This window comes from Mauremys reevesii, linkage group 15, assembly GCF_016161935.1.
Source record: "Mauremys reevesii isolate NIE-2019 linkage group 15, ASM1616193v1, whole genome shotgun sequence".
Lineage (NCBI taxonomy): Eukaryota > Metazoa > Chordata > Testudines > Geoemydidae > Mauremys > Mauremys reevesii.
This window is the reverse complement of record NC_052637.1, coordinates 44,452,894-44,479,880: the sequence shown is the minus strand read 5'-3', so window position 1 is coordinate 44,479,880 and position 26,987 is coordinate 44,452,894. Positions and strand designations below refer to the sequence as shown.

At 50.1% G+C, this 26,987-nt stretch overlaps 2 protein-coding genes across 4 annotated transcripts; both read left to right on the top strand.

Moving 5' to 3' along the window:
- The first annotated feature begins 73 nt into the window (after positions 1 to 73).
- Positions 74 to 16,673, top strand: MAFG (MAF bZIP transcription factor G). 3 transcript variants are annotated; one of them, XM_039500679.1, is made up of 3 exons: positions 74 to 215; positions 10,412 to 10,473; positions 10,569 to 16,673. In XM_039500679.1, exons 2-3 carry the CDS (start codon positions 10,438 to 10,440, stop codon positions 11,019 to 11,021), a joined length of 489 nt encoding a protein of 162 aa, XP_039356613.1. In that variant the 5' UTR covers positions 74 to 215; positions 10,412 to 10,437; the 3' UTR covers positions 11,022 to 16,673. The 3 variants fall into 3 exon arrangements, with proteins under 3 accessions (XP_039356613.1, XP_039356614.1, XP_039356615.1); XM_039500680.1 differs by lacking the exon at positions 74 to 215 and adding an exon at positions 2,413 to 2,560; XM_039500681.1 differs by lacking the exon at positions 74 to 215 and adding an exon at positions 10,171 to 10,223.
- Positions 11,202 to 22,579, top strand: SIRT7 (sirtuin 7). Its single transcript, XM_039500683.1, has 3 exons — positions 11,202 to 11,330; positions 21,882 to 22,090; positions 22,248 to 22,579. Exons 2-3 carry the CDS (start codon positions 21,995 to 21,997, stop codon positions 22,464 to 22,466), a joined length of 315 nt encoding a protein of 104 aa, XP_039356617.1. The 5' UTR covers positions 11,202 to 11,330; positions 21,882 to 21,994; the 3' UTR covers positions 22,467 to 22,579.
- Positions 22,580 to 26,987: the final 4,408 nt, after the last annotated feature.

Here is a 26,987-nt window from a genome sequence, read left to right as displayed (position 1 = left end):
TGCGCGATGTCTTTTTTTGCCCCGACACTAATGACCGCGGCCACCTCCCCTTTAAGGCTCGGGGCGGTTGCGCCGGGCCCCCGCTTCATGAATGGAGCCATGTGACCCAAACATCACGTGACGCGTCCGTGAGCAGCGGCGGCGGCGGATCCCGGAATCTCGGTCCCTCCCAGCGCCACCCCGGCCCCGGCCCCCCCGGCGGCACCGTGAGGAGGGTGAGGGAGCGAGCGAGGGCGGGGCCCCCACCTTTCCTGGGGGGGAGCAGGGAGCCCCCCGCCTTCCCCGGGGTACGGGGGGGGAGAGAACAGGGAGGTGTCCCCCGCCGCCTTCCCCCGGGGTACTGGGGGGGGAGAGAACAGGGAGGTGTCCCCCCCCCGCCTTCCCCCGGGGTACTGGGGGGGGAGAGAACAGGGAGGTGTCCCCCCCCCGCCTTCCCCCGGGGTACTGGGGGGGGAGAGAACCGGAGGTGTCCCCCCGCGTTCCCCCGGGGTAGTGGGGGAGAGAACAGGAGGTGTCCCCCGCCTTCCCGGGGCACTGGGGGAGAACAGGAGGTGTCCCCCCGCCTTCCCCGGGGTATTGAGGGAGAGAGAACAGGAGGTGTGTCCCCCCCCGCCTTCCCCTGGGGGTTTGGGGGGGAGAGAGAACAGGGAGCCCCCCCGCCTTCCCCCGGGGTATTGGGGGGGAGAGAGAGAACAGGGAGGTGTCCCCCCCCGCCTTCCCCCGGGGTACTGGGGGGAGGGAGAGAACAGGGAGGTGTCCCCCCCCGCCTTCCCCGGGGCACTGGGGGGGGAGAACAGGGAGGTGTCCCCCCGCCTTCCCCCGGGGTATTGGGGGGAGAGAGAGAACAGGGAGGTGTGTCCCCCCCGCCTTCCCCGGGGGTATTGGGGGGGAGAGAGAACAGGGAGCCCCCCCGCCTTCCCCCGGGGTATTGGGGGGGAGAGAGAGAACAGGGAGGTGTCCCCCCCCCGCCTTCCCCGGGGTACTGGGGGGGGGAGAGAACAGGGAGGTGTCCCCCCCCGCCTTCCCCGGGGTACTGGGGGGGAGAGAACAGGGAGGTGTCCCCCCCCGCCTTCCCCCGGGGTACTGGGGGGGGGAGAGAACAGGGAGGTGTCCCCCTCCGCCTTCCCCTGGGGTATTGGGGGGAGGGAGAGAACAGGGAGGTGTCCCCCTCCGCCTTCCCCTGGGGTATTGGGGGGAGGGAGAGAACAGGGAGGTCCCCCCCCGCCTTCCCCGGGGTACTGGGGGGGGAGAGAACAGGGAGGTGTCCCCCCCCGCCTTCCCCCGGGGTACTGGGGGGGAGGGAGAGAACAGGGAGGTGTCCCCCCCCGCCTTCCCCCGAGGTACTGGGGGGGAGGGAGAGAACAGGGAGGTGTCCCCCCGCTTTCCTCCGGGGTATTGGGGGGGAGAGAGAGAACAGGGAGGTGTCCCCCCCCGCCTTCCCCCGGGGTATTGGGGGGGAGAGAGAGAACAGGGAGGTGTCCCCCGCCTTCCCGGGGTATTGGGGAGAGAGAGAACAGGGAGGTGTCCCCCCCCGCCTTCCCCCCGGGGTACTGGGGGGAAGGGAGAGAAACGGGAGGAGTCCCCCCCAGCCTACCCCCGGGGCATTGGGGGGGAGAGAACAGGGAGGTGTCCCCCCCGCCTTCCCCGGGGCACTGGGGGGGGAGAACAGGGAGGTGTCTCCCCGCCTTCCCCGGGTATTGGGGGAGAGAGAGGAGGTATCTCCCCGCCTTCCCGGGGTATTGGGGGGGAGAGAGAGAACAGGGAGGTGTCCCCCCCCGCCTTCCCCCGCGGTACTGGGGGGGAGGGAGAGAACAGGGAGGTGTCTCCCCCCCCGCCTTCCCTCCGGGTATTGGGGGGAGAGAACAGGAGGTGTCCCCGCTTTCCTCCGGGGTATTGGGGGGGAGAGAGAGAACAGGGAGGTGTCCCCCCCCGCCTTCCCCCGGGGTATTGGGGGGGAGAGAGAGAACAGGGAGGTGTCCCCCCCCGCCTTCCCCCCGGGGTACTGGGGGGAAGGGAGAGAACAGGGAGGTGTCCCCCCCCCGCCTTCCCCCGGGGTACTGGGGGGAGGGAGAGAACAGGGAGGTATCTCCCCCCCCGCCTTCCCCCGGGGTACTGGGGGGAGGGAGAGAACAGGGAGGTATCTCCCCCCCCGCCTTCCCCCGGGGTATTGGGGGGAGGGAGAGAACAGGGAGGTATCTCCCCCCCGCCTTCCCCCGGGGTATTGGGGGGAGGGAGAGAACAGGGAGGTGTCCCCCCCGCCTTCCCTCCGGGTATTGGGGGGAGAGAGGGAACAGGGAGGTGTCCCCCCCCCGCCTTCCCCCGGGGTATTGGGGGGAGGGAGAGAACAGGGAGGTGTGTCCCCCCCGCCTTCCCCCGGGGTATTGGGGGGAGAGAGAGAACAAGGAGGTCCCCCCCCGCCTTCCCCTGGGGTACTGGGGGGAGAGGGGAGAGAGAGTAGGGAGCCCCCCCACCTTCCCCAGGGGGATGGGGGAGGATGTGTGTTGCTCTCTCCCTGCTGTTTGCCCCTTGCAATGTGCAGACCTGCTTGAGGGTGTTAAAGGTGAGCGCTGCTGATTCATCAGGTGTCTGGGGCTGTGGTGGGAAGCGTCTTAGAGCTGCTGTGGGTCACACTAGAGATGGTGTTTCCAAGGAGCTGGTGCCTGCACCCCCACCCCCATTCTACATGCACCTTGTGAATGTTGAACAGAGACATTGCTGACTCATCAGCATGAGCTCACTGGGTAGACAGCGCCAAGGGGGAACGGGGCACTGAGAGGGGAGTGAGGTGGTGGGGGGGCTTAATGACAGGGGCACAATGTGCTGGTCAGTCTGTGTCTGCAAACAGATGTTTAGGGGTCAGAGCTTGACATGCTGACTCACTTGCTGAGAAAGTGACATGGTAGCGCTGTCATGAGGGGCAGCAGGTCTTCCCCTCGTGTGCCTGGCTGCTGTGGGATGGAACTGCAGGTGCAGGCAGTGGGATGAATGGTGGAGTTAAAATCCTGACCAGAATGTGTGAGCACACAGAGTTGGGTGGCATCCATATATTGGGTCTCTGCGTTGACCACTCGGGCGGCTGAGGGACAAGATGTAGGGTGGAAACAGAAATGCTTGTTGTGGGAGGTGGATCTACGTGGTGGGGTACGAACAAGGATTCTGAAAACACTTCCTGTTCGGAACTAGCTTCCTGGGCCTGGGCTCAGTGTGAGACCATCAGACTGTCTGCTCTGTGTACTTCTCACACAAGTGTTCGGGCTCTGTGTGATATGTCTTTGCATGCTTGTGCACCTCTCCTGCCTCAGCTAGTGTTAAGCTGATTGATCTGCTAGGGTGATAGTCTTACAGTACAGTCCCCAGCAGGTCCCCTGAGAGACACGTGGTCTTTGTAACAATAAACACAACTCTTTCAAGGGCTTGGTTGAGGAGGCTGGAATACCCTAAACATAAGCAGAATGAATAGATCTGTAGCGCTACTCTCCTCTAAGTGCCCAAAGATCAGCTAAACCCAACTGTTGTGAGACACCAAAGAACCCTGGGTAATAGTGAACACCTGTGTGCAACCGTGCAACAGTGCACCATCTTCCCTTCCGTAGCAAGATTTCTGCTAAACCCAAATGCATTGTCACAAGGCAGAGTGAACCAAAACAAGTGGGGTCAGGCCTAACCCTGCTGGTAAATATGCTGAAGACCTCTGCCTTTGAGGGCAACCCAGCTCTGTCAAGGGTGCATATGAGTTTAACAGTAACAGCAGTATTTATGAATTAATTGCTACGGAATGGGTAATTAAGAATGTTTTGTGTTTCTCAAGGATGTCTCACCAAAAGATTTAAAGCTCTTTGCTGATACTTGCCTACTTCTAGATTTATGTGCTGTACCTGTAAGAACACAGGAATTGCCAGATTGGCTCAGACCAGTGGTCCATCTAGTCCAATCTTTGACAGTATCCAGAACCAGCTGCTTTAGAGGAAGGTGCAAGAAACACACTAATGAACAATTATGGAATAACCAGCCCATGGGGGTAGTTTCTCCTGTCCCTGACTACTTGTTATTGTTTGGCTTAGACCCCGAAGCAGGAGGGTTTATATGCCTTATACATTTCTAGCCTGGCTAGTGTAAGGTCTGCTCTACACTAGGAAATTAGGTTGGTATAACTACATCACTCAGGGATATGACAAATCCACCCCCTCAGCCCAAGTGACCCAGTTAAACTGACCTAACCCCTGGTGTAGGCAGTGCTAGGTCAACAAGAGAATTCTCCCATCAACCTAGCTGCTGCCTCTTGGGGAGGTGGATTAACTTTGCTGACTGGTGAATATTTCCTGTCCATTTAGATAGCGTCTTCACTCCAACACTACAGCTGCAGAGGTGCAGAATTTTAAGTGTAGACAAGCCCTAACTCTAGTTGCTCGATCTTTTAAAAACACATTGCCATAGAAACGCAGTTGACACAATGTCAGCCATTGTGTTACGTTTCCCCAGCCCACACACAACTTTTTCTAAAGATCCTATCAAATCAAAATGTTTAGTAGTGGCAAGGCATTTATTCATAATGTCATTTAGTACAAAATGTTAATGAATTAAGCTCCCAGCTGTGAGGCAAGCAGGGCAATATTATCCCCACACTGCAGAAGTGGAAACTTAGGCAGGGAGAGACTGACTTCCCCAAAGCCACACAGTAAGTGCAGAGCCAAGAGTAGGATTTGGGTGTCTTGCATCCCAGTCCTGTGTTAAAAACACTAGGTGTCACTCTCCAGTATCCATGTGAATCCTCATCTTTGTTTGGTTTTGAGTGCAGTAGCCCCTAAAATGTACCAGGCACTTGCCAAGCACAACAGATCTGTTTCCTGACCTGAAGTGCTCCCATTCTGAGAGAGATCTACAGATGGGTGTAGTGGGAAGGAAGGGTCCAGACAAGCATGTTCTGTATTTATTTTGGTTGGTTTGCTTTATTACATGGATGGCCTCTTGCCCTACATTCTGGGAATTACTGTAATGTCAGGGAGCAGATGTGCTGCAGAGACTCTTATCTGGGTGATCCACAGAGGTACAGGTTTCTATCTGCTCTCCCAGCTCCTCTGGATGGAGTAGAGGTATATGAAGAGCAGCAGGTGCAACTCCCTTTGGATGTGAAGATGTACACTGCAGGAGAAGACTCTGATAGAGCCAATGCACCTGCTGTGTTCCACAGTCTGCTGTTCAGTAACCTCATTGGCCGTGATCTGGGGATCTGAGCTGAGGGGTGGTGGTTGCTGTTTTGTATGAGGTGGCAGGTGAGGGCTGACAGAAGACTTTCTTCAGCCATCTGTGTTGTCAGTCACCACAGAGGCTGGACTATTTCTTTCATCTTTGGTCTCCCCATGAAGGAAAAAGCTGGAGAAAAGGACAAGCCAAGAAGCTGCCATCCCTCCTACCTGTAGACCTGAGTGTTTGCTTGTCTCTGTACCCCAGAGACAGGGCCGCCCAGAAGATTCAGGGGGCAAAACAATTTCAGGGGCCCCTTCCATAAAAAAAAAAAAGTTGCAATATTATAGAATACTATATTCTCGTAGGGGCACCTGCTTCTCCCCCCCGCAGGGCGGCCCTGCCCAGAGACCTGACTCAGGGGTGTGCAGGGCTCCTCTGTTTTGTCTATACAGTGTCACTTGGAATGAAAGCTTCTGAGTTGGGGCAGCTGTTGGACATTGTACCATTGGGAGAGAGGGAGGTTTTGTTCTGCGTTGCTGTTAACATATTTTCTTAGGGGAAAGGGGTTTAGAGGTGCAGAGGCTCATTGCATCCTCTAGAAAAGATTGAGAATTGCACTCTGGGCTCTCCTGAGCCCAACCAGTTTCCAGCTTTGAGGGAGAAGTGTGAGGTGAGTTGCTGCTCATTGAAAGACATGCTGCTGGTTGACACTTAATTGTAGTCTCCTGCCCAGAGCTGACAAGGTTTGGAAGGGTTTAGAAAGTTTGAGCTGCATGCAGTGGGGAGCAGCAGATGCCACTGGAACCTTTCCCTCCCTGGTTTCAGGGTGGGCTGCAGGTCCTGCTCAACAGTAGAATTATTCTCCTTTCTTGTGTTCTGGCATTTCCTGCTCCTGGGAGACAGGATTCTCAGTTGACAGCTTATTGCATGAAGGTTTGTTGCTCAGAGCTGGGAAGGCCTCTGCTTTACACCATCTTAGGCCACTTCCCATCTCCTATGTAAGTGATGCACCTTGCCCAGCAGAGCTGTGCATATAGAAAGGGGTTAACGTGCTGAGGGAAAGAGTATCTGAGAATCAGCTAGTCCCATTCTCTGTCTGAATTCAGCTAAACTGTGCACATGGAGACAGGTATTTTAGCTACACCGCGGAGATGCTCTGGGCACTAGTTCGACTCGGGGCCCATCTGCTGCAGTGTGAATCAGTGGGTGATCTGAAGAGAGGAGTTTCAGAGGAAGTGCTGTCTCCACTTCCACATGTACAGTCAGGGAGAATATTTAAGCGGTGTCCTTACTGTCTGTGTAAGCACCACTGTTTGGCCTGCCATCCCCCCTGCAAAACCCTTACTTTGCAGTTCCTTCCTCCGGCTGCTACATCCCTTGAGGATGGGCCTCCCTTAGTGGAGCTGTCTCCAGGCTGGCTGTGCTGCTGGAAGGAGTGACGTCAGCGTGTTTACACTAGTTTGATGGCACAGTTCTGTGAATCGGGAATGTTGAGAATGGAGCCTGTGTTGAATCATGCGTTTTGCTGTCAGCTCTGTTGTGCCCTTTTTTAAGCTGAGGAGAGAGTTGGCTGTGCTTGTGCTGAGTTCAGGCCTTTTGAGTTCTGGTTAAATGTGTTGAGGCTGCATTTTTCCCCTTGGAGCCATTGCACTTGGCACTTTTCAGTGTGATCTTTCTTCATGAAGCCATTGAAAAGCTGAGAAATCAGCAGTCTGGGGAGTTAGACCAAGTGTGTGTCTGCCTTGATGACGGTTCTGCGTGTCCTTGTGTAGGCTCCTGAATAGCCCTACCTTTGGCCTTCCTGTCAGGGCTGGAAAATGACCAACAAGCCTTTTCCTTGTCCTCCCCTCAGTGATGGAAACTCAGGCACTGGTACCTTCCGAGTGATGCTTCTCCACCTTTGATCTCTTCTTGGGGGGCGGGGGATGGAATCATCAGATCCTTTCGACTGGAATCTTCTTACAGCTGCAGAGGTGCTGGGGGGCTAGGTTTGGATAGAGAACAAGGCCTGACAAATTGAATTCCTTCTGTTCAATCCTTTTAACCCTTAAAACACACGGAAGAGTTTACTTGTTGTCAGCTTCTCCCACTCCTTGGCTCCCTTCCAAGCTGTTGATCTTTCTCCTACCCTCATCCCATCCCAGCTTTCTGACTACCTGCAGTGGCTTGGAAGCACCCAGCCATTGCCTCTCCACCACTGGTTCCTTTCAGCTCCCACCTGTCCCTGACTCTTCTCAGATCTCTTCTTGTTCCCAGAGTAAAAAAAAAAACAGGAGTACTTGTGGCACCTTAAAGACTAACAAATTTATTTTAGCATGAGCTTTTGTGAGCTAAAGCTCACTTCTTCGGATGCATAGAATGGAACACACAGACAGGAGATATTTATACATATATATATGTATAAATATTTATTTATTTACATGTATAAATATCTCCTGTCTGTGTGTTCCATTCTATGCATCCGAAGAAGTGAGCTTTAGCTCACAAAAGCTCATGCTAAAATAAATTTGTTAGTCTTTAAGGTGCCACAAGTACTCCTGGTTTTTTTTTGCGGATACAGACTAACACGGCTGCTACTCTGAAACCTGTTCCCAGAGTGACTCTCAGATCTGGAAGCAGTTTGCATGGGGTGTATGATTTTTGGGAGCTTGAGGAATGAGGAGGATGATAGCACCTATTCCTGACAGCCCAGTGCATTCAAACACCCAGTTTGCAGGAATTCAATGTTTTAGCAGTAAAGGGGCATGTGTAAATACTGCACAGTGCATGGGATGGAGGGCAGAGTGAGGCAGTGTTCTCTGGGCAGCTCCTGTGACATGCTTAATGGAGATCTGGAATTTTCATGCTGAGGAACATTGCTGAGCAGCTTAGGCTCTAAATTTGAGTGAATCTGCCTCTGTCCCCCTCCCCCATATTAATACTTTGCTTGGGACTATATTCTGGATATTAAATGTTTATATAGTCTAAAATGTCAGTGCCAAGGCTAAATTTGTAGGGTCTACAAATGTGAAAGTCTTTCCCTCCCCCCGCAGCTCCTGCCAGTAAGAGCCCTTTTTCCATGAATGAGGAAGTAAACAGGCTATTTCAACTCCATTGTAGTGGGGTGTGGGGAAGATTCAGTGAGCGGGAATGAAATGACCAGAGGGAAGGATACATTTTCGAAGCATGGTGTCATGTCAAGCTGTCCTGCTCATGGCCTATGCTAGCCTGCTCTTTGTGCAGCAGCTTCCTGTGGAGGCTGGCTGGCAGAAATGACCTTTTATAGCAGCACTGTCTGAGCATAGTTAGCATCTTGTGAGTGGCTAAGGCTGTGTCCTCTGGGCATAAATTACTTGCCTCCCAGTAGCCTCTGGCACTTTAGAAGCATTTGAATCCTGCCTGTTTGTTAGGAATCTTGGAAAGTGCTGAAGCCTTTCTTCTCTGGTGAGTGGTGGTAGATGCATTGCATGACACCTGAGCCGCAGTTGCTGGAGCACCGTAACTTGGTATTTACTGACTTTTGTGTCAGATTCTCAGCATTGTGTCAATGTTTCTTGCATGTTTTATTATGAAAATGTTAACTTGCTTGTGTCTGGATAGGACACGAATATAAAGGCATTCTCAATCTGGATTTGGATGGGAGTGCTCATCCCAGACTTGGCAGTGGCAGATCTCGAGGGGGGGCTCACGGTCTCTTCTTGTTGGGGGCACAGCTGGGGTTATATCAAATGAGATTTCAGGAGGCTTCACAGTAGCAAACCCTAGACAGGGCAGTGGTTTATTACTGTCTTTTTAGAACTGCAGACCTAGAGGAGGAAGGACCTAGGAGCATGAGTCTCCATTACAGCTGTCAGTGTTTCTGTGTCTGAATCCCAGGTGGCTGCTGTGTGAAGGGAAGAGCTCAAATCTTCCCACTGATGATAGCAAAGGGATCCACTCTCTTCTTTCTGTGGCCTCTTCATCTTTAATTTATCACCCCTGGTCTCTGAACTCACTACCCTGAATGAGGTGGGGAAAGTGGTGGCAGGGATGATCAATTTTTTTTGTCAAGGTCCATATTTCTTGGTCAAGGTCCAGACTCCAGAAAAAATAATAATAATAAAAAAACCCAATCCCAACAATAATGATGATGATACGATTTCAGAGTCTGTTCAAAAGCATCTAGCGGTCTGGCTTTGGCCCACAGTCTACCTATTGACTACCCCTGGTGGTGGGCCTTCGGCCTGGCATTTTAACAGGAGGAGGAGCTTGTCAGGTGGAAAGTGCCCAGCCCCTGCAGAAAGGCTGGGTTGCCAGAAGCTGGCTAGGCTAGGGGTTGAGGAAATACTTAGGCACGAAGTGGGGCTTGTGTGGTACCAGTCCAAACAGACAATGGGATTATTTTATGGTGGCTGGCAGGGCGAATACTTTTCTAGTGCTGCAGGGTCCCTTTACCCTCGCCCACTTCTGAGTGGGCCATGGAGCTTTGCTAAGTAGACATGCACCCCTGGACTGTGAGGTGAGAGGGACAGTGCAGGTCAGGTGGCGGGAGCTGAGAGTGGAGACTATCTGCTTCCTGGCACTGCCAAACAGGATTCTAGCAGAGCCAGTGGCTTTCTACCTGCACAGCTGCTTCTGGAATCACCATTCCTTGGACTTCACTGGTCTGGGTCCTCTGGACTCTTAGGCTGGGGTTAAAATTCACACTGGGCCAGAAAGGGTCACAGGTAACGGTGGCTGTTTTCAGGCCCCCTATGGAGGGAGGACACTTAAATGACTCCACCTGGTTGGTTGTGCTTGGGGATTCTGAGAGAGGCTGAGAGGCTCAGAGGCTGCCAATGTGCTGAGTCAGCATGACAGGCTTGGAGCAGCCATGCTCTGGACCCAGCCTGCTAGGCTATTTTTAAATATGTGGCTTCCTTGTACTCTGACTCCTCCCAGTGTTTCTAATCTTCCTTCTGCGTGCCCCCCCCTTCCCTCCCCAGCCACTGCCAGCACTTGGCTTAAGTCTTCACAGGCGCTCGGGTGAGGAGGGAGAGAGATGAGCAGCAGCTTCTGCTGAGGGGCAGGATCAGTTGCTTGTGAGTCTGTTTGGTTCAGACTGGGAGACAGGTGCTTGCTAAGCATAGCATGTGGGAGAGACTGGCACTGGCAGCAGGCTTTGCCCCAGCCTTCCCTGTTGGAGCCCCTGGGTGCTGTGCAGGGTTAGGTTGCCCCTGGGGAGTTGATCCCACAGGCCAACCTCTGACCTTCCCTTCCTTTCTTTCAGATCCTGACTGACAAGGCTCTCGTGTTATGACGACCCCCAACAAAGGAAACAAAGCCTTAAAGGTAAGAGGCGGGGGGGGTGGCCTGGGAGCATGGGTGACTAGCAGCTGGCACTCTGCAGGCGATCGCAATAATGCATGTGTTCCTCTTCCCCCCAGGTGAAGCGGGAGCCAGGCGAGAATGGGACCAGCTTGACAGATGAGGAGCTGGTGACCATGTCTGTGCGTGAGCTGAACCAGCATCTACGGGGCCTGTCCAAAGAGGAGATCATCCAGTTGAAGCAGCGTCGGCGCACGCTGAAGAACCGAGGCTACGCGGCTAGCTGTCGTGTCAAGCGTGTCACCCAGAAGGAGGAACTGGAGAAGCAGAAGGCAGAGCTGCAGCAAGAGGTGGAGAAGTTGGCCTCTGAGAACGCCAGCATGAAAATGGAACTTGATGCCCTCCGCTCCAAGTATGAGGCGCTCCAGAACTTCGCCAGAACCGTGGCCCGGAGCCCTGTGGCCCCAGCTCGGGGCCCTATCACCTCCAGCATGGGGCCCCTCGTCCCTGGCAAAGTCGCCACCACCAGTGTCATCACGATAGTGAAATCCAAAACGGACGCCCGGTCTTAGTAAAGCAATGCTGCCTGGGCTTGTCTGTGCAGGGCAGTTAGGTGCAAAGCTAACCTGGAATCCCCAAAGCACAAACCCCTTTCCTGGTGGGTCAGGACTCCCTCCTCTCTGCTCGGGACTGGCCTGCTGATCACTCCAGTTTTGTGTTTTGTCTTGTTCAGATTGATATGACCAGTGGTGACACCCCCCATCCTGTGCAAACAGAGCCTCCCACCTATGGGTCTACAGCCCTCTGGGGCATCCTTGGGATAGAGACTGTGAAAGACCTTGGTGTTCTAGCCAAAGAAATTCTGCACAGCATGGAGGAAGGTGTGTGCTTGAGGCCCATGACGCTCCTCAGTGGGTTGGGGATGGGAGGGCAGAGGAGGCTGTGTGGCAGGGAGTTGGGATCCCTGGTTTCAGTCACTTCCGAAGGATTTATTCCATTATACTTCCAAGTGGCATATCTCGGTGCCTGTTAGCCAGGTGTCCAAATCTGCTGCTTCTGTCTCACTTGGTATCAGTGATTGCTGTGGGGGGTAGTTTGTGTAACTGAGTTTGTGTTAACTTCTAGACACGCCGCCTGTGTCCCAAAGGCAGGTTTTCTTGTGACTTTCACTGCACCAGCCACACACATGCAGTAATGGAAGGGAGGAAACTGCAGTTCCCTGGTGTCTCTGCTCTAGAGGGGTGTGTGGGGGAGATGATGGGGACACTGTGGGGGCCAGCAATGGGGGGAGGAGGAGGTACCATAGTGACTGAAGGCCAGTTTTGTACCTAACATGTTGCACTGAACAAGACCAAAATCACTAGTTTTTTCCCATCTATTGAGGGTATCAAGTGTCTCTAGTGTGATGGTTTACACAACCAGTTTGTGGTTAAATAGTCCTTTTATTTAAAGAGAGCAACATTCATTTTAAGAGTTATTAAATTATCTAAGTTTAAAATCAGACAGAGGAGAGAGCATATTTATAGTCGGCTTTTTTTACCGGAGCGAGCGGGAATATTTGACCATATAAATGGAGAAATATTCTCAGACTCTGCTAGCTGAAAAGTAAATAAAGAAAAATAATTTTAAAGTTTCTCATGACCTCCTGCAAACTCTCTGTGGCTCCGAGGTTAGTTTTTATAAAGAGTTATCAGACTTTATTTATAAAATTTAGAAAAAGACAAAAAAGAGGCAAGTCCTGTTTGATATCTTTTTTGCAATTGTACCAAAAGTGACTTATTCTTGAACTCGCTGGCTTCCTTCGTGTTCCCACTGTGTTGCGCTGTCCGTGCTCTCTGAGCTCTTGTGTGGCGCTGTGATGTGATGGTGCCAATAGCTGCCTTTGCTGTCTGGATGTCCTGTCTTCACGCTGCCTTTGCTTTCCCAGGGATTGACATGGGCACTGTCCTAGGCCTGCAGTAGGTCCTTGGCACATAGGCAAGGTTGCTCCTCAACCAGTGAGGGCCAAGATCCACCCTGACCTTTCTAAACTGAAGTCAGAACAACTTGATGGATGTGAAAAGATGGTGCCACATCTTCAGGAGCCTCTCCTTCTGCACCGTCCTTTTGTATAGCCCAACAGCCTGTTTCCCTAGCTGGCAGCCACCTGCCTCAGAGGTACGGCTGTTGCTAACCAGGTTGTTCTTGGTAGCTGTTACCTGAACATGGCAGACTGTTGTAAGACTGCTTCCCGCTACTCTTCAAGCAGGAAAGATGTCAGGGGAAGTGAAGCAATGGAGACTGTTCCAAGAGGTCATGTTTAGGAGGAGACTAATGGGAAATAGCTCTGGGCTTTGGTTTCCTTTTAGATCCTGCAGTAGGAACTTTAAGTGCTCATTAGATGCTGGCCATGAGCCTCATACATTTGAGCAGGGCAGGAAGTTGCTTCAGTCCTGGTGATGGACTCCCTTGCTGTTGAGTGTCTGCATACTACTGAAAGGGAAGCCAGGGCATAGTTGCTTTCTTTCCTCTCCATCCAACCTCCCCAACTTCCTGGTGCAGCTTCTTCTAGGTGTGACATGTATGTTAGGCTGGCATGTAGTTTGCAAGGCTGTGCGACGGAGCTAAGATGCTATCTGAGGTCTTGATCCCTTCCCACAAGCTGTTCCCCTGGAAGCTAAAACTCATTGTTGTTACCCCCAGGTGGCAGGACAGTGGGAGGAGACCAGCCTGACAGGACACTGAGCTCCATATGGTGATCTCTGGGTTGCTGGATGAAGGCTGAGTGTAGGGAACAGAGTACATTGGTGCTGGGCTAGGCTGCAGCACCAGCTTAGGAGCTTGTTTTGTATTGCTGACCTTATCTGGCTGGGCACAGATTTCATGCCCACCCTGCTCATGGTCAGAGATTTTTGCTTTTTACTGAGAAGCAGGTATGCCTGCCAAAAGCCAAGCATTCAGTAAGAAGAGGGAGGGCCAAGGACAGGTTGGAATGTATGGGCTCAGGGCAAAGTAGTAGTCCATTGTGGAGGATTTCCCATTAAGTCCCACCCTTACTCTGGAGCTTGAGGGGTTTTTCTGCTTTGCTTCGATCTGGGATCCAGGAAGAAGCTTTTGGGGTCAAACTTCCCAGTGAGTTGCATTGGACAGAGGAGAGGATTGGGATGTCTTCCCACCTTCCCGTGTTCCCCCGCCAAGTCATGGGGTTTTCTCTAGTCTCCATTATGAAAAGTAGATGTCCTCAATCTCTGGTCTTAGCCCCCAGGAACCTGCTGAGACTGTAACTCTCCAGAAGGGTTTGTGACCACGCAGCATGCAGTGCGGCTCCTTGGGATTTAACTCCCCAGTCTTCTGGGTCTTTTGTCTTCCCATTGTTCAGAAGATGCCAACCGCTAGGTGTTCTTCAACTGCAGACCCTTGAAATGAGCCCAGAATAACAAGTCCAGACTCCCCTCAGAACCAGCTTGAAATTGGGTACCCCACATGAAGCTGAGTGCAGAAGGCAGTTCTGAGGCAGCCTAGCGTATCTGCCCTGCCTGGGATGCAGGGGACACGGTTGCCAGGGGTGTATTTATGTAGCGAGCTGGGTGCTGTGCTCTTGCTCCAAAGGATTTGGTTTTAGGAGGCCCCATCAGCTTTTGTGCAACAGAAGGAGCAGGTGGCGACCATCTTCCTGAGAAGATATACATGGCCAGAGAGACCCCTGTTAGTGGCTGCCAATCCTTTTCAGTCCTACTCCAACCCTGATCTAACAGCCTGGAACTTCCCTCCCTGACTGACAACATTTCACCCATCATCCATCTTCAGAGGAGTCCTGGTCCATGCCTTTACCGGGAGAGGATGCTTTAGGTCTGGGTGCCATGAGTGCTGGAGGACAGAGAGAACAGGCAGCAGACACTGACTCAGACAGAATCTTTTCCACTTCTTGATGTTTTTGTTTATTGTGCTTGTTAGTCTGTTATCCCAAACAGCTCTCTGATTGACTGAGCATATTCAGTAACATCACATCTCAGCATAGAGGATTTAGGTGCAAAGACAGCAAAGCTGTGGTTGTGTGATGTGGAGTAATGAACTCAGCACCAGGGGCCAGGACTTCTGGGTTCCACTCTTGGCTCAGCCACTGGCTCCATGTGTGACCTTGGGCAAGTTGCTTCCCTTCTCTGTGCTTGGTGCTCTGCCCCATGTCAGTGTCAGGTGTGCTGGAGGGGCTCCGGGCAGCTCCCTGTGGTCTGTGCCCCACGTCAGTGACCAGTGTGTTGGAGGGGCTCCGGGCAGCTCCCTGTGGTCTGTGCCCCACGTCAGTGGTTTTGGTTCTTTGATTTTAGTGAAGTGTCAAATCTGAATACCTTCTTGCCCCTGTGTTCAGGGAATCCCTGTTTATGCTAAAGGGGGCACTCCCCCACTCACCCCAGCACCAGTCAGCTTCTTGTGTTTATGGATTGTCCCAGTGTGAGTCAGGCCCCCCAACCCTTCACTTGATTTCTCTCTCTCATATATAGCGTTTCAGAGTGTGACAGTTCTTGTTTTCGAGGTGCTTGTTCATTTGGTTTCCTGCTGTGAAGGGTGTTGTATTTTCTTTGTACCTTTTTGACGCAGCGGGTGGGGTTTTTGCTCCTGGCCTGGCTGCAAAGCGAACCCGTGAAGTGTATCCACCCTCGCACGGCTGGGTGTAGGCGTGGCTGTCGCACCCAGGACGTGCACAGGGACTTATGTATGTTGTGGTGAATTGTGTAAAGTGATCTCTTGGCTTAGGCAACGTGATGGATATTGCTCTTTAGGAAGAGGCAGACTGCAGTGTGCAGGCAAGAGCTAGGACTGCTCTGTGAGGGTTCATGCAGGTGGGGAGGGGCATGCAGAGCACTCTCCCCTTGGGTCGGCTGGTGTGTGTGTGTGAGATCCTGGATGGTCACCACCATCCCTGTATCTCTGGTATGAAATGCATGGGGGGGGGGAGGGGATTTACGAAGAGCTGGGGGTGGCATATCTTTTCCAACCTTTTATGAGCAGAGTCCTCCCTTGCCCTCCCCCCACCACATCCCTAGTGGCCAGAGGGTAATGGCTAGATGGGGACTGTGTCCTGTCCTTTCACCAGCCCACAGGGAGGACATTGCTGGGAGGGGACTGCTCCTTTTGCTTGCAGATGCCTTCCTGAATGAAGCTCCGTGCTTCAAGCTGTGGTTTTTCTGGCAGGAACAAACACTAACGCTCTCACCTCAGAGGAAGGTTCCCTTCCTGCCAGGGTACATTGCTGCCTCCCACCATAGTAAAGGGAAGGGTGGGGACCTGTGAGTACACTGTGACTCCCCTCCTCACTCAGATATGAGGAGGTAGTGCTGGGTCTCTTTCAGCTGCAGGGCTGGCAGGTGCTAAGGGGCAGCCTGGCTGGGGCAACACTCTCTCTTCTCAATAGCTGGCTTTGCTCCCTTTGGGAGCAGGGAGCAGTCAGGTTGGGTGCATGAGTGAGCTTTGGATGCTTGTGTATGATACCTCTGGGTACAGCCAGTGTGAATGATTCTGCAGCCCCGGTTCCTCACTTGGGCAGCCACGTGAACCGCTCCCTAGTGGAGGACAGTATTGTGCTGCCATGAATTCCCAGAGTGCAATGGTGGAGCAGTGGGAGTAGAGTCACTGCCCTATTCCAAGGGGAGAAGGAGCTACCAAACTGCTGAGCCCTGCCTGAAGTGTGACCTCACTGCAGTCTGCCTGGAGTTTATTACACCCTTGGCCAAATTGGAATGTTACTGGAGAAATAACATCCTGAGCACAAAGTGACAGGACAAGGGCGCCTTGGCTGCTGCCCAGGCTATGCTGCCCTGCAGTGTCGATATTGGCTTGTGTCAAACATGAGGACCGGGCCTGGAAGGCTCAGTTCTGAATCATGTATTTGCTTCTTTTCCATTTTAAACGGACTCTAAAATGGAAAAAAATATATTTTATTAAACAGAATCTAATTTGTAAATATAAAAAATGATTAGAAATGGGGGCAAGATCTGTGACAGGGGTGTAATAAAATGTTCAGTCCAAGGCTTTTCTATAACAAAGCCAAGTCCAGCTAATAATCAGTATTTATTACTAAATTATTGTCCTCTTACAATCTGTAGATAGGTATCTGTTGATAACTGTCGGGGATTTGCTGTTGCGGCCCCGTTGGCGGTGTTGTTAATTTATTTCTGTATATAGTGTATGTTTGTTGATATGAGGCTTTCTTTATTTTGTATATGACCAATAAACTTCTTTTAAAGAGACCCATTCCAGAGCATCTTCCCTGGAGATTTGGTGGGCAGCCTTGCGGTAAGGTTTGTTTCAGGCTCTTCTGTTGCTCCATTGGGGGCGCTCTTCTGAACTGAGAAACTCTTCCATTTTGCAGACACTGATTTTTTTGTTCCAGGCCTGGTTTATGCAGCCTTTTTCTTTACCAATTTCACTGTTTGGTAAATTTTCTGTAAAGAATAGTCCCCTCCTGGGGATGCCATTCTTGGTATAAAGGTCCCTTATCTGAGCCTGGGAACTTAAATTCATAGCTCTGCTGGACACTTAAAAAACATGGCCTTAACAGAGACACTGGTTTGATGACTCACTACAGTTTGTAACACACCCTACTGCTTGATAACCCTTAGTTGTCCACTTAAAATTAAATGGTCTACAGCAGGGGTTCTCAAACTGGGGGTCAGGATCCCTCAGGGGGTCACGAGATTATTATATGGGGGTTGCAAGCTGTCAGCTTCCATCCTAAACCCCGCTTTGCCTCCAGCATTTATAATGGTGTTTAATATATTAAAAGGTGTTTTAATTTATAAAGGGAGGTCACACTCAGAGGCTTTCCATGTGAAAGGGGTCACCTGTACAAAAGTTTGAGAACCACTGTCCTACAGCATGTGTGAAGTACTTATGCTTAACAGTTTCTCCCATGATGTATTTAGCTTGGATGATCTGTTTACCTTCTCCAGACCTGAAGAAGAGCTCTGTGAACTTAACAGCTTGTCCTTTCCACCAACATCACACACAACCATCAACCAATAAGATACTACCTTACAATACCTCACCTCTCCCTTATAGTGGTATTGTTTGTTTCTGGCCACTTATGGGAATAAGCTATGCTGGTATAACTATCTACATTAGAGGGTTGTACAGCTTTAACTGAGTTTCAAACCAGTATAGTTAAAGCAATACAAAAGCTGCATGTAGATAAGACTCCAATATGTTGAACAGAAGACACAATTGATTCCAGGTGTGTCCCCTGTCAGCCTGTGTCTCAGGAGAAAGATGCAGTACTTTGGACTGGAGTGCAAGGGGCACTCACACCTCACTTCATGGACACTGTTGGGTGATGGAATGGCTTCTTTATGGAGGAGATGCTGTCCTAGACTAGAACTGAAGTTTGGGGTAGGAGGGAGAACCTAGCCATGTCTTTCCCCAGGTGGAGGCATTCTTTAAAGGGTTTCACAAGCACTGAGTAGAGAGGGATCCATTGACCTGATGCTGAGACTTGGCCCCATGGAAAAACACACAAACCAGCCTTGGCTGAAATCCCCTCCGTCAGCAGGAGGAAGAGGAGAGAATGAAGTTAGAGGTTGGCAGTGGGGCAATAAAGGAAGAGAAAAGCCTAGAGCACAGGCTCCAAGGTGCAAAGAACCAGAGCCCAGAGGTTCACAGTATCCCCTTGCACACTTCTCATTGTGAACACCGGAGAGCCCCAGGGATGTGATACCCTTGGGGTGGGGGGGGGTAGTGGACACACATCAGTGTGGCGAGGGCAAGCTGACCAAAGACACCAGGGCAAACTCTACCCAACTTAAAGCCCATAGAGTCATGAGCCTCTCCACAGAGAAGGCAGGCGTTGGGTCTAAGGCCTCTTCCAAGCTGCAACTACACCATGATGTGCCTGCAACTCATTGTGTTGCCTTTGGCAGGATAAGAACATAAGGAGAGCATAAGAATGGCCACACCGGATCAGACCAATGATCCCTAGCCAAGTATCTTGTCTTCTGACAGTGGTTTGTACCACATGCTCCAGAGGGAATGAATAGAAGAGGGCAATTTATCGAGTGATCCATCGACTATAGGACAGTCCCAGCTTCTGGCAGTCAGAGCATGGGGTTGGATCCCTGCCATGAACTTATCTAATTCTTTTTTGAACCCTGTTATCCTTTTGGCCTTCACAACATCCCCTGGTAATGAGTTCCACAGGTTGACAGTATGTTGTGGGAAGAAATACTTCCTGTTTGTTTGTTTTAAATCTACTGCCTATTAATGTAATTGGGTGACCCTGGTTCTTGTGTTGTATGAAGGGGCAAATAGCACTTACTTTCTCCACACTATTCATGAACCTTGTATATACGTACAGAGAGAGAGAGACCTCTGTCATATTCCCACAATAGTCATCTTTTCCAAGCTGAACAGTACCAGTTTAATCTCTCCTCACATGGAAACCGTTCCATACCCCTAATCACTTTTTTGCCTTTCTCTATACTTTTTCCAATTCTAATGTATCTTTTTTTTGGGATGGGGTGACCAGAACTGTATGCAGTATTCAAGGTGTGGGTGTACCATTTATTTATATAGTGGCATTATGGTATTTTCTGTCTTATCTATCCTTTTCTTTATGGTTCCTAACATTCTGTTGGCTTTTTTTTTTTGACTACCACTGCATGTTGAGCAGATGTTTTCAGAGAACTATCCACTATGATGCCAAGATCTTTCCAATTTATACTCCATTTTGAATGTATAATTGGGATTGTTTTCCAATTTGCATTACTTTGCATTTATCAAGAATTAATTTAATCTGCCATTTTGTTGCCCAATTATTAAGTGTAGTGAAATCCCTTTAACTCTTCACAAACAGCTTTGGACTGATCTTGTGGAATTTTGTATTGTATGCAAACTTTGCCACCTCAGTGTTTACCCCTTTTTCCATATTTATGATTATGGTGAACAGAACTGGTCCCAGTACAGATTTTGGGGGGACATCATTGTTTACCTCTCTCCACTATGAAAACTGACTCTTTATTTTACCCTTTGTTTCCAATCTTTTAACCAGGTAGTAATCCCTGAGAGGACCTTCCCTCTTATCCCATGACTCCCTACTTTGCTTAAGAGCCTTTGGTGAGGGACCTTGTCAAGGGTTTCTGAAAGTCCAAATACACTATATCCACTGGATCACCCTTGTTCATAGGTTTTTTTAACCCCCTCAAAGAATTCTGATAGATTAGTGAGGCATGATTTGCCTTTACAAAAGCTATATTGACTCTTCCCAATTGTATCGTGTTCCGCTATGTCTGATCATTCCGCTCTTTACTATAATTTCAGCCAATCTAACTGGTACTGAGATTAGGTTTACCGGCCTGTAATTGCCAGGATTGCCTCTGGAGGCTTTTTTAAAAATTGGCATTACTTTAGCTATCCTCCAGTTATCTGGTACAGAGGCTGATTTAAGCGATAGGTTACATACCACAGTAGTTCTGTAATTTCGTATTTGGGTGATACCATCTGGTCCTGGTGACTTATTACTGTTCAGTGTGTTCCAAACCTCTATTATTGACGCCTCAATCTGGGACAGTTCCTCAGATTTGTCACCTATAAAGAATGGCTCAGGTGTGGGAATCTCCCTCATATCCTCTGCAGTGGAGACATGCAAAGAATTCATTTTGTTTCTCTGCAATGGCCTTGTCTTTCTTGGGTGCCCCTTTAGCACCTCAGTCATCTAGTGGCCCCAGCGACTGTTTGGCAGGCTTCCTGCTTCCCATATAATTTAAAAAAAAATGTTGTTGGTCAGTTTTTGTGTCTTTTGCTAGTTGCTGTTCAAATTCTTTTTTGGCCTGCCTTATATTTTTACACTTGACTTGCCAGAGGTTATGTTCCTTTCTATTTTCCTCAGCAGGATTTGACTTCCACTGTTTAAAATGTCTTTTTGAACTCTACCTGCCTCTTTTACGCTATTTAGCCATGGTGACTTTTTTTTGGTCCTTGGTTGTTTTTGTTTAATTTTGGGTATACATTTTGTTTGAACCTCTATTATGGTGTTTTTTAAAATTCCATGCAGTTGCAGGCATTTCACTCTTAACTGTTCCTCTTAATTTACATATAACTAGCTGCCTTGTTTTTGTATAGTTCCTCTTTTTTAATTTAAATGGTACTACGGTGGGTTTCTTTGGTATTTTCCTTCCTACAATGATGTTACATTTAAATATGTTATGGTTGCTGTTACCAAGTGGTTCAGCTACACTCACATCTTAGAGTAGATCCTGTGCGCTCCTTAGGACTAAATCAAGAATTATCTCTTCCCCTTGTGCGTTCCAGGACAAACTGCTCCAAGAAGCAGTCAATAGTGTCTAGAAACTTTTACAATCCTTGTGAGTTCAATCCTTGAGGAGGCCACTTAGGGATGTGGGGCAAAAATTGGTCCTGCTAGTGAAGGCAGGGGGCTGGACTCAATGACCTTTCAAGGTCCCTTCCAGTTCTAGGAGATAGACCAATCTCCAATTATTACTGTATTGTCTTTGCATCCCATCCTGAGGGGGACGGGTACCAATTTATATGGGGATAGTTGCAATCTCTCGCTATTGTTGGGTTTTCTGTTTTTGTAGCCTCTCTAATCTCTCAGCATTTCACAATCACCATCACCCTCCTCGTCATGTACTCCTATTGCTATGCCTTTATTTTTCAAGCACAGAACTTCCATTCATAGAGATTTTACGGTACTGTTTCATTTATTTAAGATTTTTCCCATATTTGACTCTTCCGTGTTCTGTTGATTATCATTCCACTAAGTTTCTATGGTGCCTATTATATCAGTGTTCTCATTTACTAGGCACTCAAGTCCATCCAGCTTCGGAGTTAGGTTTCTTGCATTTTTATACAAGTGCTTCTAACATTTGTCAATGTTTAGGTGTCTGCCTTCCTGTGATGTAAGTGACTGGGACTCTGGGTGGTTTCTCTTCAGTTCCTACCTGTACTTCATCAGCTTCTGTCCTCTCCTCCTGGCAGCTGAGCCCTAGCTCGTGCCATCTCCGCCTTCTGCTGCTAGCTCAGGGTGGCCTCTCCTGTGGGGGCTGGAGGGGAAGTGTCACTTTACGCCTCTCCTCGCGGAGCCGCGGCGTGGGGCAGGGGCCGGGGCCGGGGCCTACCTCCTGGAACAGCCACCGCCGACCCCCCCCCCCCGCCCCGCCCGGACGGGTTCGAGGCTGAGGCAGGGGCTCCTGGCCACGGGCTGAGTGAGGTGCTAGGGCCTGGCAGGGCTCCCCAGCGCGAGGGGGTGGGGCTCCCCCCGCCACCCGCGGGGAAGGTACAAACTGGGGGGCGGGGGGGCGTCCCGGCGAAGGGCCTCGCTCCGCGGCCGGCGCGGAGCCCAAGCGCTTCAGCGCGCAGGCGCCGTTAGCGCATCGCTCCGCCCCCGGCTGGCTGCTAGGCGCCCGCTCTGTCCTGTAACCCAACGTACTCTCTTTACCCGGAAATAGCCGCTCTGGCCCGGAAGTGAACATCCCCCGCGACTCTGTAGCCGGAAGCGGAAGTACAAGCTCTGTCTACTCTTGGCTCTGTACCCGGAAGCGGCCGGCGTCCTGCGGCCGTTATGGCGGCTGGTGGGAGCCTGAGCCGGACGGAGCGGAAAGCGGCAGCACGAGCCGAGATTCTGCAGCAGGAGGAGCAGCGGGACCGGCGCAGACAGGTACCGCCCCCTCCCTTTAGCCCCGGGTCCCTCGTCGGACTCATCCGCCGCAGCGCGGTCCTACCCCGCCTCGGGTCCCGCCCGCCCGCCCAGCTGCGCCTAGTCCCCCTCGGGCGGGCGCGGTGGGTGACCCGTGTCTTTGCTCTCCGGATGCCAGGTGTCCCGGCTCCTGAAGAAGCCGGTGGCGGAGCGGAACCCTGAGGAGAGCCTGCTCCTGGGCGAGTGTGAGGATATCGTGCGGGAGCTGGAGCGGCGGCGCAAGAAGCGCGAAGGGCTGCGCAGGAGGCAGGAGGAGGTGGGTGCTCGCTCGTGCTGGGACGTTGAATGCCCCTCTTGCGGACCCCGCTATAATCATTGTTATCCAATGAATCGCTAAGCCACGTGAGCACATCAGACCTCCGCCCTCCCTTGGATTTCTGTCCGCTTGCCCTGCCACTTCAAAGGCATAGTCCTAATCTTCAAAGCTGCTAAGGATCAGGACCCTGCACGCCTCTGGGACCATGAGGATCACACTACCTAGAGCAAAGCATGTGAGAGCTGGAAAATTCTCAGTTGAGAGGAGTCAGGTATGGAATGAAATTCCAGACTAGACTAGTGAGTCTCAGGTCTAACCTTTGGTAAAAGTTTCCACCATAACTAGAATGACACTTGCAACAAATATTTTTTCCATTAAAAGAATAAAGTCAGCCGCAAACAGAGCTTCCTCTAACCAAAAAAGGGAAAAGAGGCAGACTCTGGTAAGGACTTCCATGTTGCTTACCTAACTCTTGTTGCATGAGCTCCAATAGCATAATGATGAGTGGCAGTAAAAAAAAAAAAATGGAGGTTAGTTTCTGTAATCTGTAGAATTAGTCTGCCAGGGAAACTGTCAGAAAATGGATCAAATTCAGTGGAGAATTGTCCTTTTGGGAAAGGACATGTAAAGGTGTCACTGTCCTAGGAGATTCTAACCCACCATCAAGGTTTAATAGTCCATGTCAATTATTTTCTATTCAGAGAAGAAATTGCTCCTGACTGGCTTTGTATGCCAGCTCTTTCCGCCCCCCCCCCCTCCGCCCCTCCCTAGGATGAGACACTGCAGCTTCCAGGTATGCAGAATGAGAACCAGGGAGTCAAACTGGTATTTATTTTGGTTTGGTTCGGTTCAGGTCTGAGTTCAGTTGTATTAAATGTGTTTGGGTTCTTTTCTGGTTCAAGCCATCAAAAAATCCCAAAAAACTTCAGTTACAGATTCAAACTAGTTCAAATCAAATTTCAATCTGATTTAAATTTAAAAAAAAAGACCTGAAACTGTTTTGATTAACATTTACATGAGTTTTCCTAGTGTTCTTGTGCTGTCAAATAGAATTTTTTTTTATGAACAACATGTTTGAGCAAACTAAAATAACATCTTGTAAGATTTTCTGTGTTGTATTGGACCTGTGCGGTGAAAAGATACTTTTGAGGCCTGAAAATGTTCTTTCACCACTCACTTGTATTTCTGGAACTGTAAATTGATTCATCTTGGGCATGACATTCTTATGATGTTTCCAGTAGTTTAATATGATTTATTTCTTAATGAGATGTGGCTCATCTGCAAATGAATCAAGAATTGTCCCAATCCTTTTTTTGAGCTTTTCTTCACCCAGATATCTCTTTATTTTTGGAGATTTCATGAGCTTTAAGAAGAAGTTGCAGTTCATCATCCAGTCTTTCAATTTCAGATGTGTCTGATATTCTATTACAAAATTATTTTCTATTTCTGACTGAAACATTTCCATTTTCATTCACGTTTTGCTTAAATTAAATTTTACCTTGACTTTGTCTTCTTGTGACAGTAGGCATTGATATCTAGGATCAAGGTATGCACATGAGAAAATGATATCCTTTTCAAACAATTTTTTTTCTAATTTTTTTAATTGAAGCCAGTAAGGATTCAGTAAAAAGAGAAGAGACTAGAAGGGAGTTAACCAGCAATTTGCATAGAGTGACACACGGCACCTTAGAGAAATTGCTCTAACTTCCTTGTCTTCTCTTTAGGTTTGTGATGAACCAGAGGAATTAAAGAGAAAGGTTATTGAGCTGGCTGCAGCTGTCCGAAGTGCGAAACACCTGGTCATCTATACAGGAGCTGGGATCAGCACGGTAGGGTTGAATGGGATGAGTGTTTAAGGCTGCTGGAGCTCCTTCAGCAGTGTTTCTATGCCCTAAATTCTAGAGAGAGCTTTCTTGGCTAGTGAGTGGATTGCATGAGGCCAGGAAGGTGTGTAAGCAAAGTATTAGGAGTCCTAGGATCCTGACTGAGATTGGCCTACGGTTAGGGTCTGGACTATGGGCAGGACACCTTCATGTTTGTGTCTCAGGAAGGCAGTTGTTGGTCAGGAGAGGCTGAGGCTCTGACGCGTACAAACTATTTATCAGAGCCCTTCTGGGATAGTGTGAAGTGCTAGGCAGCAGCCAAGATCACTGTACAAAGAATGTCCTCCTTGATCGTATTCACCCACAAAAGCTCATGCTCCAAAACGTCTGTTAGTCTATAAGGTGCCACAAGACTCTTTGCTCTTTTTGATCTGATCAGTAAGGCCACTCCTTCAGATTTCTCTTCAAGACCGACTTCTGTCCTATAGCCAATAAGAAATTGGCCAGTTAATGATGGCTAGGTTGAAGGGAAGATAGGTCTAGCAGGCACTTCATAAATTTTAAGTTATAAATTTGTATAAAAATGGTCTGCCTTTGTGGTCCCTTCCGGGAGAAGTGGGCATTGAAGTCAGGCACTCTCCGCCTGTGTATGTCACTTATCACTTTTGATTGTGAAGTTTTTGAAGCAGGAACTATATTTTCTTCTCTTTTTCTACAGCCCCTATCAGAATGGGGGCATGGTTCAGACTGAGGTGTCAGGGTGCTACTGTGCTATAGACATTGGTGATGGAGAATGGCCAGCATAGGCCAGCAAAGATGACACCATATCTGGAGGAACTATAGAAAGATTCAGGAATTGAGTTCTTTGTGGGGAAATAGGAAATACTGAGTGGGGAAAAAGTAGCAGAAATTATATCAATTATGTGAGGGAGGAGAATACTGGGGATGTAATATAAAAATGCAAAAACTGAACGAATGGGGCAGATGGACAGAATATTGCCCTGTGAAGGATGATGATTCTGGATGAATTGTCAGAGTGAGTTCAAACGAGTGAGACAGACCTGTATGAGAGAGGGCTGATGAATTTGTGGGGAATGTAGGAAGTGAGAGTCAGATAAACTAACAAGGCTGGACTGGTGGTGTGGGGAGCATTCTCAGCAGGTCTAATTTTCCTTTTTTTTCCTCCTGTAATGCAGGCAGCTTCAATCCCTGACTACAGGGGTCCTAATGGAGTTTGGACATTACTGCAGAAAGGGAGGAGTATCAGGTAAGCAGATGACATTCCTAATTTTTTTCCTTCTGCTCTAATGGGGTGACAGTCTTTGCAAACCTCCCAAGAGTATCTTTCTGGGCTGCACAGCAGAAAGTGAAATCTGAATGTGGGATTAATGGATCCTCTTCTGTTCCTTTCCTTTCCGTTTGCAAGGGCTACAGATCTGAGTGAAGCGGAGCCCACACTCACCCATATGAGCATTGCCTGCTTACATAAGCACAACCTGGTAAGGTCCTAAGCTCACTAGTGCTGTGGTACCTGGATCTGAAGGGAGAGACTGGAAAATCAATAGAGACTAGTTGCTGGGGGTGTTCCTTGGGTTACTGAACGTAGTTACTGTTGCTTACGGAAGGAGGCCAGATGTCCACATGGAAACAGCAGAGTTTGTGCTCCTGTAATAACCTAGTGTCTTATTGGTGTAACCAGGGTGAAAGTAATATAAAATTCTTACTGGTATGGGGGCCCGGAGTGGGCCCCCAGAGGGGCGGAGCTGGAGGGGGTCAGCTTCCCCCAGCCAGCCCATTCTCACTGCATGGCCCACACTGCCCGGGGCTCCGGTGGTGATTTAAAAGGGCCCGGGGCTTCAGCCGCTGCCCTGGTAGTGGCAGCAGCCTGGAGCCCTGGGCCCTTTTAAATTGCTGGCACTAGTGCAGTTGGCCCTTTTGCCCCACACCCCATCAGCCCAGAGTGGGACAATTATGTGCTTTAAGGTTGTTGCCCCTCTCTCCCCCACATCACTGCTGCTGACTTGGAGGAGAGGGGGCAGCAATATTAACGTGCCGCCGTGGCAAAGAACCCTCTGGCAGCGCTTTAATGTCGCTGCATACGGGCTGGTACCAGCTTCTTACTGGTACGCTGTACCAGCCCACTTGCACCCCTGGATGTAACTCCCACCCTTTGCAGCAGCACCTTTTCCATAGCTCCCCCCTCCTCCCACACTTTTTTATAAACCTGTTACTGTGGGTGGGTGATAGTGATAACTCCTAGCAGAGCTTTATTTAGCAGTGGGAGCCATTTAACTTCTGTCATAAATGTGTGCTAGTTTCTGTGTTTTCTCAGTCATTTCTTTCCCACCCTGCTTGGTCTCTGCCAACTGTGCTCAAATTCTGGGGTTGTACTGAGATCAGTCTGTTTGCATCCAGAGTTCCCTGCCATGTCCCTGCTTCCTTCCTTCCAAGGTACAGCATGTGGTGTCTCAGAACTGTGATGGGCTCCACCTACGGAGTGGGTTACCCCAAGCAGCAATATCTGAGCTTCATGGAAACATGTACATAGAGGTGAGTAGCCAGGGCACAGGCTTGCTATTCTGTGGGCTCATATGGGTTGTAGGTTGCTGGCCTGTCTTCCCAGTCCATGAAGGATTAAACTCTGCACCCGGGGTCTGTTCAGGCCCTTGCTTCAGGGCACCATTTATTGGTTGCACTGACAGTCTTTTAGAAAACCCACAAATGAAACAGTTTAGCATAAATCCAGCAGCTCTTCCTCAGTCCTCCTATAGACAGTCTG

What these genes read in the sequence shown, in the direction of transcription:
- MAFG (XM_039500679.1), top strand. Translation starts at nt 10,438, where the DNA reads ATGACGACCCCCAACAAAGGAAACAAAGCCTTAAAG. An exon ending in AAGGAAACAAAGCCTTAAAG is followed by an intron (nt 10,474 to 10,568) that starts GTAAGAGGCGGG and finishes TCTTCCCCCCAG; the next exon opens with GTGAAGCGGGAGCCAGGCGA.
- SIRT7 (XM_039500683.1), top strand. Translation starts at nt 21,995, where the DNA reads ATGGCGGCTGGTGGGAGCCTGAGCCGGACGGAGCGGAAAGCGGCAGCA. An exon ending in AGCGGGACCGGCGCAGACAG is followed by an intron (nt 22,091 to 22,247) that starts GTACCGCCCCCT and finishes TCCGGATGCCAG; the next exon opens with GTGTCCCGGCTCCTGAAGAA.